Below are 12,514 nucleotides of genomic sequence, written 5' to 3' on the forward strand. Positions count from 1 at the left end.
ACCTTGACCATTTTCGGCAGAGGCAGCTCTCAGCTTAGAAATGAGATCAGCTCCAGAAAGCTACCCAGGAGAGGCTGGGAGGCGAGGAAGATCACGGTGTTCTCTCTGGTGTTCCCAGGCAGGTGGTCATCCGAGCACACCAGGAACAGCTGGATGAAATGGCTGAGCTTGGCTTCAAGGAGGAGACGCTGATGAGCCAGCTGGCTTCTAATGTAAGTAGCCCTGGCTGGACACTCATGGGCTGTTGGGAATTAGCCTGCAGCTAATTTGATGGTCATCCTTGTTTGCTGTGGCTGTGTCTGGGGAAAGGGTCTCCTGGCACACACTAACCGTGACTGAGGCCTCGCCCCTCCTCTTGCCACGCCTTTGAGACATCTTGAGTATAGGTACAGGTGGGAGATGGTGCAACACTTGCCTTTCCCAGGCTAAAATGTTTCTAGCTTCTATCCTTAGCTGCTCTGCCTTCCAAGTGGTTTGTCGGGGCCCCTCCCTGTGACTAACAGTGACCAGTCTGCTGCCTACCACATGTAGGTATTTCTACCAAATACCCTTCTGCCCTACAAAATACTCCTCTGCTTGGAAAGTGTGTCGAATGCAGAGCAGCGGGCCCTACCCTGTGCCATAGCAACTATCCTACATGTTCTCCTGCCTGAAGTGTGGCCTGGGTTCGGAAACTTTCCTGCCAGAGGAGGGACTAAAAAAGCAGATCTGGCAGAGCGCCAGCAAGAGCAAAAGCTGTATTCGTCCCTTGTTTCCTTCTCAGGATTTTGAAGATTTTGTGACCCAGTTGGATGAAATCATGTTTCTGAAATCCAAGTGCATCCAGAGTCTGAGGAGCCAGCTGCAGCTCTATCTTACCTGCCACGGGCCCGCCGCAGCCCCTGAGGGAACAGTGGCGTCTTAGAGCCAGACCCTGTGCCGAGACAGCGGGGGCCCTGCAGGAGCCTGTGCTGGGCTCTCAGGGGCTGGAGGACCCTCTGCCAGGTCCTCCCTGCACACACCAGAACCCTACACGCTGGTCCTGCCTGTGCTAGCCTCACCCCAGCCCCACGTGGCCTCATAGGTCCCAGCTTCTCCCTCAGTTCCATGCACAGGAGCCCCTCCAAGGGTGGGCCAGGCTGAAGAACCTAATGCCTTTCCCTTGGGCCTAGAGAATGTGCTTAATTGACCCCTTTGCCTGTGGGAACATATTTGGGTCTAATAACCCTGAAGATGTTTCTAAGTTTGGGGATCAGAGGATGGGGTGGTCAGTGGTAGCCTAGAGGTCAGAGGCCATAAGACACAGAAGACAACATGCTGAGCCCAGAGGCTTCACCAGCTGAATTCTGTGCCTGACTTAGAAGACTAAACACTGGCCCAAACTCAAACATTGGTGCTGGGGGACAGGGGTGGGGTGAGCTCTGCCCCATCAGCCCTTGGAGATTGATTTGGGGATTTAGAGGCGTTTTTAAAACTGTAGATTGGTCAAACCTTGACTTGATGTGTCACTAACAGCAGCAGATGTGGGACAGGCATTATACGTACAGCTCCCTTCCCTTCCTGCAATCCAGTTTTGAGACAGAAGAGGGTGCCTGTGTCACACATCAATTTTTCTCCTGACTTTTGTGGGGGTGAAAGGCCTCTATACAATGCCCGATACTCTCATGCTTCCGTGGCACCTCCTGGCTCCTATCTGGGACACCTCACTCGCCAGCCCCGTCATGGAATAGTCCATCTCCTAGCCTGGTCCTCATCCAGTTCACCCTGCCCAGCCACCTTGCCTCTCAGGGGTCTGTGTTGGGAACCTTGGCACAGAGTGCTCTGTTCAACAGTCTGAGGCCTCTGAAACAGAATTCACACACAAGCATTCAGCCGAGTTCCGCCTGCTGTGTTATCTTTTTAGCAGGAAGTAGCTCAGGACAGGGAAGACAAAGTAGCCTCCAGGTGCCAATTACTTTAAAGCCACTCTGGGTCAAATGGAGATTCATGAGTCACAATTTTGGCCCAAACACCCATTACTATGTGAGCTTTTATTTCCTTCAGATAAAGGATAACTTTTTACGGTTTTAAAAGGAGGGCTTAATTAAAAGGCCAAGAGAAGGGTTAAATGGCTCTCTTGAGACACTAGCAGCCTGGCCCAGCCACCTTGTCAGCCTCACAGTGCCTCACCTGACCGCCAGGGGGCATCCTTATTGGTGCTTCTGGCCCCAGGGCACTGCGGCCTCTCCTCACATGATCACTAAAAACCTTAAAAGACCCAATCTAGCCAAAAGCTCAAGTGGGACAATGGCACAGTTTCAAGATCAAGGACAAAAACTTTAGGAATGAACCCTGTTCTATCACATACAACAGCATCACTGAGAGCTGGTGAGACAGTTTTAAATCCAGTCCTGCTTGTGGCAAATGATGCATAAATGCCGGCTGCTCACAGTAAAAGGGCTTCTTCCTCTTTTACTCGGTGAGCCCCCTGAAGGTCCGGCCTATCCCAACTCCACAGTCAGGAAGGCCTATGTCCTTGGTCTGTGGACGGAGCTGGGTCAGGTTTAAAAAGACTCAGTCTAGGCTTGCCTTTGCAAACCAAAAAATGGGACAGGTCTGAAGTGGGAAGAAAGTTCCAAAACAGAAAATGGTTAGGTCCTACTCTATCCCCAGCAAATCTAAGCAAGAAATCCCTTTATATACCACATGGCCCCCCACTCCCACAAAACAGCCTTGGTAATAAAGAAGTTATCAAACCAAGACATACCTTTTAGATTTTTATTAGTAGTTCTCTCTGAAGAATCAAAATAGTTAGCAAATTATTTTAGATTCATCAAGACTGTATATCCTTTGTATTTAGATCTTTAATGATGTACAACATAATACAAAACAAACCAAAGAGACTGATTTCTATGACTAGGTGTTATTCATTGTGTCATCCTAAAGCAGTGGGCTGGAAGGGAAGCTGTTCAAGGAGAACAGAGGTGGAGTTAGTGCTGGCCGACTAAATCATGGCCCGTCTGCTCCCCCATTCAGTGTGCTGGGAAGGGGCCAATGATTTCTTAAACTAACAACTGTTTCCTAGAGCAGGGGCTCTAAAACCCTGGATAGCAGAGGACTGTGGTCCACACCAAGCCAAAAGAAACAGGCTGGGGTAGGGAAGCGTGGTGACTGCCTGGCAGAAAAGGCAAACTCTGGGCCCCATAGGGAAAAGTGCATTCTTTGCACCTCAGAGACATTGCAGAACCAGTGTTAACACTATGAGACTTTGTTAGGAGGGGAAAAAATAAAACCCTGGAAGAATCTTTCACTTGAACTCAACTTGATTAGAGTTCAGTCCACCAGTCTCGGGGGAAGGGGCAGCACCTAGCTCCACAGCAGCACTGAGTCTGGCCCTCCCGCCCCATCTCCCCAGCCCCTCTCAGCAACTAGGCCAGGCTTTAGCTGAGGACATAAAGACCCCAGAAAGACTAGGGCAGTCTCTCTGGAGGACTGAGGTGGGAAGGACACTTCTCAAAATGCAAATACGTTTAATATGGAAGGAGCCAGGACAATTCTGGGGGCACTTGCCCGAATCTTCCCCACCTCCCCAGCTCAGGGCCTAGGCTCACAGAGACTGGCGAGCACAACCTCCACATCTGACCTTCTAACCCCCAAAAGAAAATCTGGAAGCTGCCCTTTCTCTTTCCCCACAGATGGGCTCTGCAGGGCCTCCCAGGGATGGTGGTTCTGCGGCAGGGCCTAGACAGGGCCTGGTCTCAGCTGGCTCCTGCCCGAGCCATGAGGTCTTCCAAAGCATTGTCCTGGTCATTGTTGTGTAATAGCAAGACTTCCTTAATGTCTTTCAGCTCAAAGCCCATCTCCTTAAATTTGCTCATTAACTGAAGAAACTCCATCATCTAAGGGAGAGAAGAGAACACAGATTACAGAAAAGGGTGGGGTCACAGCACAGCCGAGTGAAGGAGTATGTGTGTGGGGGACTGGGGGAAAGTGGAATGGATTGAGTCTCCATAAGGTCCCCTAGCAAGCAGAGGTGGGCTGTGGTGGAAGCCAAGGCAGACGGGTTTGGTGACAGCCATCGACCTTCAGGAGTCAGCCCAGTCCCAGCTCACTCTTGCGACCTCTATCTGGGTCCCACCACCCACATCCATCTTCCCACCAAGGAAGGAAACTGAACCCAGACATGGCTGCTCTTCAGAGAGCAGTCTAGGCAAAAAGTCCAGCAGTCTCCCTCCCTAGTCATCTAAAAGTTTGGTTTTTAGCTCAGGCCAATGTTCCCTTCCCTTCACTGGGATTCTAAAGTTTTCAACCCAATGCTTCAACCACCAACCCAAACACAGGCCTCAGCCTGTCTGAATACTTGGGAGATTCTGCCCTTTATGTGCCTCTACCTGTAGTCACTGGCAAAGCAAAAAGGTTGTATGTGGGCCAAGGGAAAAAACCAGGACGGACTACTTGGTCCCTCCTTTCCAGAGGGTTCCCATGAAGCGTGAAGATTCCCACCTTTTCTTCTGAACACTGGTGCATTTCCAGAGCCTCTTCCACTAAAAGAGGGTCGAAGCCCTTCTCACACAGCTGTCCATGTGCAAAGAGATAGTCAAGAATCTAAGAAAAGAAACAAGGGATTTAGCACCTACTGCTACTCTTTGCTGTGCTTTCCAAGAGACCTCAACAAACTGGAGTGTGTGAAGTCTGATCCCCACCCCACCCAGGCCGTCAGGTACTGGGATAGGATTTGATTTTGTGCCTTGACTGTGTCCAACACAACAGGACCCCAGTGACTCTTTACTGAACACAGGCACAGCCTTCTAAACATGAGTAGGCATTTTCCAAAGGAATTGCTGCCACAGCTGACACACCTACCAGAATGTCAACTCCACAGCCTGGGCAGGCGGCTACTCTAAGAAACAGCACAAGTCAGAAAATGTCACCAAGGTCTAACACTCCAGTACCCTATTCAACATTTTGGGCATAGATGACAGGATGAAAATTCCTGGAAGGAGACATTTGACCATACCCCAAGCCTAGCTTTGCCCCTTTTGGAGGGGCAAAGAAAGGGGCGGTAGTTGGAGAACAGCTTCAATTCTCCCAAAGCTGTCTCTCGGCCTGGGTCCTGGAATAGCTTCCAAAAGAAGAACTGCTCCCAAGGCTACTGGCTTTCCCCAATACACGCCCTATGTCCTCACAAACCCACAGGAAAGGAGGCTGGTGCTACAAGTCTGAGGGGCTCTAGGACAGGGGGGGACGCTACTCCAGCTCCACAGGTCTGAGCCTGCCCTCCTGGCTGACCAACCACTCACCTGCTCAATATTCTCTCCTTTCTTCTTCATGGCTCTGAGGACACACTCATACGAGTAGCCCATGTTGACCACCGTCTCCACACACTGCCGCTCACTGGGGGACAGCATCTGCAGTTCAGAGTAGGCCTGGGGACAGCTGGGCATGTTGGGCACTTGTGACACTGAGAAATTAGCAGGGGTGACCTAGTAGTGGAAAAACAAGAAGATCAAGGCAAGAAGACCTGGGGCCCCAAATAAGTCACTGAGGCAGCCTAGTCCAGGGGTTGGCATTTCTGACACTATTCAAGCCCCAAGACAAGTGGTCGAGTTGGAAGAAACTGCCAGGTTGCTGGCCTGACATCCTGAAAAGGAACGAAGAGGGGAGGGAGTGCCAGCTGAGAGGGAAAAGGCTGGGGGTCATCTGCAGCTGTGGCTGTCCTGCTCTGCCCTCGTCCCACCTTGGTGATCGAGAAAGCACTACACCACCACAGGCCCTTGCGTGCCCAAATCTCCAGGGCGTGAGTTGAAGAAAAAAGTTGTGGCTGCCCCCAGGACTGATGTCGAAGCTGGCTGCAATGATTTCTCTCCAGAATTGTCCCTTTCCCAGGCTGAAGTATCAGTTCTGAGGGGTCATTCTGCACTTCAAATACTCCCACTTTGGAGCTAATCTATCCCAAAGTCTCTACTGCTTGGGCAGAGGCTGTGAGTGTGGTTCCCATGCATGGACAGTTCAGGAACCCAGGGTTTTGAGGGGACTCCACACCTTTGCCCTACATCATGTACTGTGCTTCACTTCCTGCCAAAGCTGCCATTCTACAGCGCCGGGACAGAAGGCATACTAGCCACACTGGGCTGGATCCCACAGACTGAATCTGAACTCTAGGGACCCGCCCACCAGCTAAAGGCAGCCTGCTCCCTGCCTCTGGAACTTAGTAACCCCAATCTGATAGGCGTACAGAGTCCCGTGATTAACTCCCCTACCACTTCTGATCACAAATCAGGCCCAAGGCACGAAGACAGCACACTCCCAGGCCAAAGGACCCATCCACCATAGGAACGAGGTCATAAGCCCTTTTACAGCTTGGCACAGGTCTCAAGATTACCAGGGAAGATGTTTCAGACAAAATTTTTTTGTATTTCCTTGTTTTATTCTGGGGGAGGGGGTCATGGTTAGGTGGTAGGAAGCCCTCTGTCTTAGAAGCAAGTTCGAAATTATACAGATATAACCAGATGCTCTCCTCAAAGTCTGTTGGGGAAAGCCAGGACAGCTATAGGCCTCAGAGCTCATTCTGTTTGTGCTTAATCATCTCACCCACAGCACACTCAGCAGCCCAAGCACAGGGCTGTCATTAGGTTACTAGAGTCACAATAAGGCACAGGGATTAGATCACACCAATCTAGCCACTTGGCAGGTCTAAGATTGTGTCTCCCTCTTTAGAGACAGGCTTTAACCTGGGCTAAAGAGTATCAACAGCCACAGAGTAATGCCAGCTCTCACATGACGTTCCCCAGCCAGGAAGGAGTCAGGACTATTCTTCAACTGCCTGCCCGTCTCATAATGCCTCCTGAATGGCTGGTGGGATGCGGGCATACACCCAGAATACTGCACATTACAAATGTCAATAAAATCATATCTAGCTGGGCACAGTAGCTCACACCTGTAATCCCAGCACTTTGGGAGGCCGAGGCAGGTGGATCACGAGGTCAGGAGTTCGAGACCAACCTGGCCAACATAGTGAAACCCCATCTCTACTAAAAATACAAAAATTAGCCTGGTGTGGTGGCACGTGCCTGTAATCCCAGCTACTCGGGAGGCTGAGGTGGGAAAATCGCTTGAACCTGGGAGGCAGAGGTTGCAGTGAGCCGAGACCATGCCATTGCACTCCAGCCTGGGTGACAGAGTGAGACTCCGTCTAAAGAAAAACAAAAATCACATCTATTTTAAACATACATGCAGTACTCACACCCTACTGGTTATTTCGTAATCTTTAGGTAAACATGGCATAAATCCAGAAAACTGTTCAGATTCTTTGATCCAGTTGCCTATTTATAGGAAACCAGTCTAAAGAAATAATAATAATGCAAACCAATATTTATATATAGGAATATATCCATCTCAACATCATTTGTAATAAATATTAGGGTCAACCTACCAAATATCCAGCACAGGGTGTTAGGTTAGCAAATAATGAACATATGACTGTTAATTATTTAAAGCATCTGAATTAAGTGAAAAAACAGCGGGTGAGGTGGCTCACACCTGTAATCCCAGCACTTTGGGGGGCCAAGGCGGGCGGATCACCTGAGGTCGGGAGTTCAAGACCAGCCTGACCAACATGGAGAAACCCATCTCTACTAAAAATACAAAATGAGCCGAGTGTGGTGGTGCATTCCTGTAATCCCAGCTACTTGGGAGGCTGAGGTAGGAGGATCGCTTGAACCCAGAAGGTGGAGGTCTCAGCCAAGATTGTACCACTGCACTCCAGCCTGGGTGACAGAGCGAGACACCGTCTCTAAATAAATAAATAAGAAAAAAATAAGATATATTTACTAATTGTATATGCTCTACAATTACAGCTATACGTTTTTAAAAGATGCATGAGATATTAAATGACTGATTTTAAATGGATGATTTTAAAGAATCATCTATCCTAATAGAGGATACTTTCCTTAAACAGGGACAAACAAAATAAGATGTCCCCTTCATATAAATGTTTTATGAATCAAACAGGCAATAGGCTAATCCAGCAGACCCCAAACAGACAAAGTTTGAAAGGATCCCTCATCAAAATTATAAGTGTTTAGTTTCTCCAGTTAGTCGCCAAATTTATTTACTCCAAAGTACCATTTTCAAATATATATAATGCTCTTAGGAGTAATATAGATATGACTTTTTAAACACTATTAACTGCATTCATGGTAGCCATTTGTCATTATTTTTTCAATAAAAGAATAGTAAAATTTAGTTCCTGGAGGGGCAAAGGTTGACTCTGGCATAAAAAGGGATTTTCATACTCAATGACTGAAGTGCTCCGTATTTGTAACCAAGTAGAACTAGACAAAAATGAGAATTATTATGAAATCTTTCCAAATTAAATATGAGGGAAAGTAAGTTTGTGAGAGGAGACAAATATTAGTGCTCAAGCTTCTGAAGAGTCTGAGCATGCTCTCAGGCCTCAGAAGGTGGCAGTCCTTTCTATACCTATGCAGCCCTCAAGCATAACCTAAAGACAGCTTCTACCAAGTCTTTCCATACACCTCCTTTTCCCACTGCTAATGTGTGCACAACTCAACAGGCACACTGCCACCTGCAGTCCCACAGAGCTTTGGGTACGCTGCTGGCAAAGTACTTACCACATTACATTAATGTGAGCTTGCAGAGATCAGTTACCATGTCATGCCCATTTCTAAATCCCCAGGGCCTGGCTCTTGACTTTACACTTACTGGTCTTCATCAACAGTTGTGGAATAAATTGAAGTCCATTAGAATTTTCAAAGGGAGAGTTTCATTTAACACGCTAAAATGATCAAATGTCTTTACCATCTCTTCTTCCCAAAAGCCCACTAAAATGATCACAAACAAACTAAGGCCAGGCACAATGGCTCATGCCTATAATCCCGGCACTTTGGGAGGCTGAGAAAGAAGGACTGCTTAAGCTGAGGATTTCGAGACCAGCCTGGACAACATATTTGAGACCCATCTCTACAAAAAACAAAAAGCCAGGTGTGGTGGCACATGCCTGTAATCCCAGCTACTCAAGAAGGCTGAGGCAGGAGAATCACTTGAGCCCAGGAGGTCAAAGCTGCAGTGAGCCGTGATTGCAGAGTAAGACCCTGTCTCAAAAAAATAAATAAAAATTTTAAAATAAAGAATTAAAACTGTATTCATCTTTAAAGCAATAAAAGGAAAGGGGGTAGCAGTGGACAATATATTTCTTCTTCTTTTTAAATAAAAAAACAAAGACAAGGTCTCACTATTGCTGCCCAGGCTGGCCTTGAAGTCCTGGGCTCAAGCAATCCTCCCACCTCGGCCTCCCAAAATGCTGGGATTACAGGTGTGATATATTTCAATGCAATTTAAGAATGTGGAAAGATAATGAAGGGATGGTAATTGCCAGCAATGAAGTTATAAAGTAAGTAGAAAAGGGGGAGTCAGTCTATCAGCCCATTAGGACCCCTAAGAGGGGCTCAGACTCTGGAAGCACCAGGTAATACTGGGATAAGGCAAAGATACACACAGTCAGTGATCAGAGCAGTAAAGCCCTGGGTGAAACATTCCCCATTCATCCCCACCCTGTGCAGGAGGCAGAAGGTACAGTCTCCAGAAAATGGGAACCAGAGACCAAAAAGGACTAAGCACCAGGCACAGTGTGGGGCAGAGTCAAGTGAAAGAACTTAAACAAGGATTAAGTAAAAGCAACACACCAGCATTCCCCAACATTAGTCCTCAGCCAGAATTCTCTGGAGAAACCCTCACTTCCAAGCCCTTCATATGTTTACATTTTGGGGACTTCCCCGGCAAAACCAATTAACTTTCAACCTATAGTGAAGTTTAATGATCAACAAGCACACCTCTGACACACAAACTTTGTGACTGTTATTTTTTTAATGCCTCATACATACACGTGAATAAAAAGCCAAAGCCACCAGCATGAAAACATCAAACCAAAAGAGGGAATAGAAAAAGCACTTGGAAATTTAAAATATGATAAAGTAAAAACTGCATTTTAAAAGGTAGTAAGTTACAGGCTGGGCATGGTGGCTCATGCCTTTAATCCCAACACTTTGGGAGGCTGAGGCAGGAGGATCACTTGAGCCCAGGAGTTCAAGACCAGCCTGGGCAAACAGTGAGACCCCCATCTCTACAAAAATTAGCTGGGCGCGGTGGTGCACACCTGTAGTCCCAGACAGGAGGCTGAGGCAGTAAGCTGCACTCCAGCCTAGGGGACAAAAATCTCATCTCTTAAAAATAATCACCTACTCTCAGGTTCAGGGAGAAAAATAATTAAACAAAATAAAAGGTTGTAAGATTTAGTTTTGTTTTGTTTTTGGTTTTGGTTTTGGTTTTTTGAAGTTGTAAGTTAAGGATATGTCCCAGAAAGTAAAACATAAACAAGATCTGCACTCCCATGTTTGTTGGAGCACTGTGCACAACAGCCAAGATTTGGAAGCAACCTAAGTGTCCATCAAGAGATGAATGGATAGGCCAGGTGCAGTGGCTCACACCTTTAATCCCAGAACTTTGGGAGGCTGAGGCGGATGGATCACCTGAGGTCAGGAGTTTGAGACCAGCCTGACCAATATGATGAAACCCCGTCTGTACTAAAAATACAACAATTAGCCGGGTGTGGTGGCACACGCCTGTAATCCCAGCTACTTGGCAGGCTGAGGCAGGAGAATCACTTGAACCCGGGAGGCAGAGGTTGCAGTGAGCCAAGACCATGCCATTGCACTCCAGTCTGGACAACAAGAGCAAAACTCTGTCTCCAAAAAAAAAAAAGATAAATGGATAAAAAAAAAATGTGGTGCTCATACACAGTGGAGTGCCCATTCAGCCATGAAAAAGAATGAGATTCTGTCATTTGCAACAACATGGATGGAACTGGAGATCATTATGTTAAGTGAAATAAGCCAGGAACTGAAAGACAAACATCACACGTTCTCACTTATGTGTGCAATCTAAAAATCAGAGCAATTGAACTCATGGACATAGATACTAGAAGGATGGTTACCACAGAGGCTGGGAAGGGTAGTGGGGGGCTGGTGGTTAATAGGTACAAAAAAAATAGAAAGAATGGCTGTGCACGGTGACTCACGCCTATAATCCCAGCATTTGGGAGGCCGAGGCAGGTGGATCACAAGGTCAGGAGTTCAAGACCAGCCTGGCCAAGATGGTGAAACCCTGTCTCTACTAAAAATACAAAAATTAGCTGTGCATGGTGGCAGACACCTGTAATCCTTGCTGCTCTGGAGGTTGAGGCAGAGAACTGCTTGAACCCAGGAGGCAGAGGTTGCAGTGAGCCAAAATCATGCCACTGCACTCCAGCCTGGGTGACAGAGTGAGATTCCATCAAAAAAGAAATAGAATAAGATCTACTATTTGATAAGACAACAGGGTGATTATAGTCAATAATATTTAATTGGCCAGCCACTGTGGCTCACACCTGTAATCCCAGCACTTTGGGAGGCTGAGGCGGGTGGATCACTTGAGTACAGGAATTCGAGACCAGCCTGGCCAACATGGTGAAACCCTATCTCTGCTAAAAATACAAAAATTAGCTGAGCATGAAAGCACATGCCTGTAATCCCAGCTACTCGGCAGGCTGCAAGAGGCAGGAGAATCGCCCAAACCTGGGAGGTGGAGGTTGCAGTGAGCCGAGATCACGCTACTGCACTCCAGCAGTAGCTGGAGTTTATTTATAATAATAAATAAATAAATATTTATTATTAAATAATATTTAATAGTACATTTAAAAATAACTAAAAAAGTATAAATGGGCCAGGCATAGTGGCTCACGCCTGTAATCCCAGGACTCTGGGAAGCCGAGGCGGGTGGATCATGAGGTCAAGAGCTTGAGACCATCCTGGCCAATATGGTGAAACCCCATCTCTATTAAAAATACAAAAATTAGCTGGGCATGGTGTCGCACACCTGTAGTCCCAGCTACTCAGGAGACTGAGGCAGGAGAATCGCTTGAACCTGGGAGGCAGAGGTTGCAGTGAGCTGAGATTGTGCCATTGCACTCCAGCCTGGCAATAGAGCAAGACTCTGTCTCAAAAAAAAAAAAAAAAAAAAAAAGAAAAGAAAGAGAAAGAAAAAGAAAAAGAAAAACCCCAGAACTCATCAGGCCCGGTGGCTCACACCCGTAATCCCAATATTTTTGGGAGGCTGAGGCAGGTGCATCACTTGGAGGTCAGGAGTTTGAAACCAGCCTGGCCAATATGGTGAAACCTGTCTCTACTAAAAATACAAAAATTTACTGGGCATGGTGGCATGCACCTGTAATCCCAGCTACTCAGGAGGCTGAGGTGGGAGAATCGCTTGAACCTGGGAGGCGGAGGTTGCAATGAGTCGAGATCGTAACACTGCACTCCAGCCTATGCGACAGAATTAGAATCCGTCTCAAAAAAAAAAAAAAGAGAGAAGGCCGGGCGCGGTGGCTCAAGCCTGTAATCCCAGCACTTTGGGAGGCCGAGACGGGCAGATCACGAGGTCAGGAGATCGAGACCATCCTGGCTAACCCAGTGAAACCCCGTCTCTACTAAAAAATACAAAA

At 47.4% G+C, this 12,514-nt stretch overlaps 2 protein-coding genes across 9 annotated transcripts in view; one reads left to right on the top strand and one right to left on the bottom strand.

The window, feature by feature from the left end:
* Window positions 1-12,514, top strand: part of KIF24 (kinesin family member 24) — a 90,723-nt gene that overhangs the window by 73,715 nt on the left and 4,494 nt on the right. For 3 of the 4 annotated variants that reach the window (XM_077965808.1, XM_015117533.3, XM_077965810.1), the window contains 2 exons: window positions 119-212; window positions 764-2,866. In XM_077965808.1, coding sequence (XP_077821934.1) covers window positions 119-212; window positions 764-904 — 235 coding nt within the window. In that variant the 3' untranslated portion in view covers window positions 905-2,866. Of the gene's footprint in view, window positions 1-118; window positions 213-763; window positions 2,867-12,514 lie in introns of those variants that run through there. The other variant, XM_077965807.1, reaches the window with a different exon arrangement.
* The window catches only part of UBAP1 (ubiquitin associated protein 1), a 73,841-nt gene continuing 64,049 nt past the window's right edge, over window positions 2,723-12,514 (bottom strand). For 4 of the 5 annotated variants that reach the window (XM_015117369.3, XM_015117367.3, XM_077965117.1 and 1 more), the window contains 3 exons: window positions 5,259-5,441; window positions 4,462-4,563; window positions 2,723-3,857 (listed from right to left, as the gene is read on the bottom strand). In XM_015117369.3, coding sequence (XP_014972855.1) covers window positions 3,717-3,857; window positions 4,462-4,563; window positions 5,259-5,441 — 426 coding nt within the window. In that variant the 3' untranslated portion in view covers window positions 2,723-3,716. The remainder of the gene's footprint in view (window positions 3,858-4,461; window positions 4,564-5,258; window positions 5,442-12,514) is intronic. The other variant, NM_001266514.1, reaches the window with a different exon arrangement.

This window comes from Macaca mulatta, chromosome 15 (assembly GCF_049350105.2).
Source record: "Macaca mulatta isolate MMU2019108-1 chromosome 15, T2T-MMU8v2.0, whole genome shotgun sequence".
Lineage (NCBI taxonomy): Eukaryota > Metazoa > Chordata > Mammalia > Primates > Cercopithecidae > Macaca > Macaca mulatta.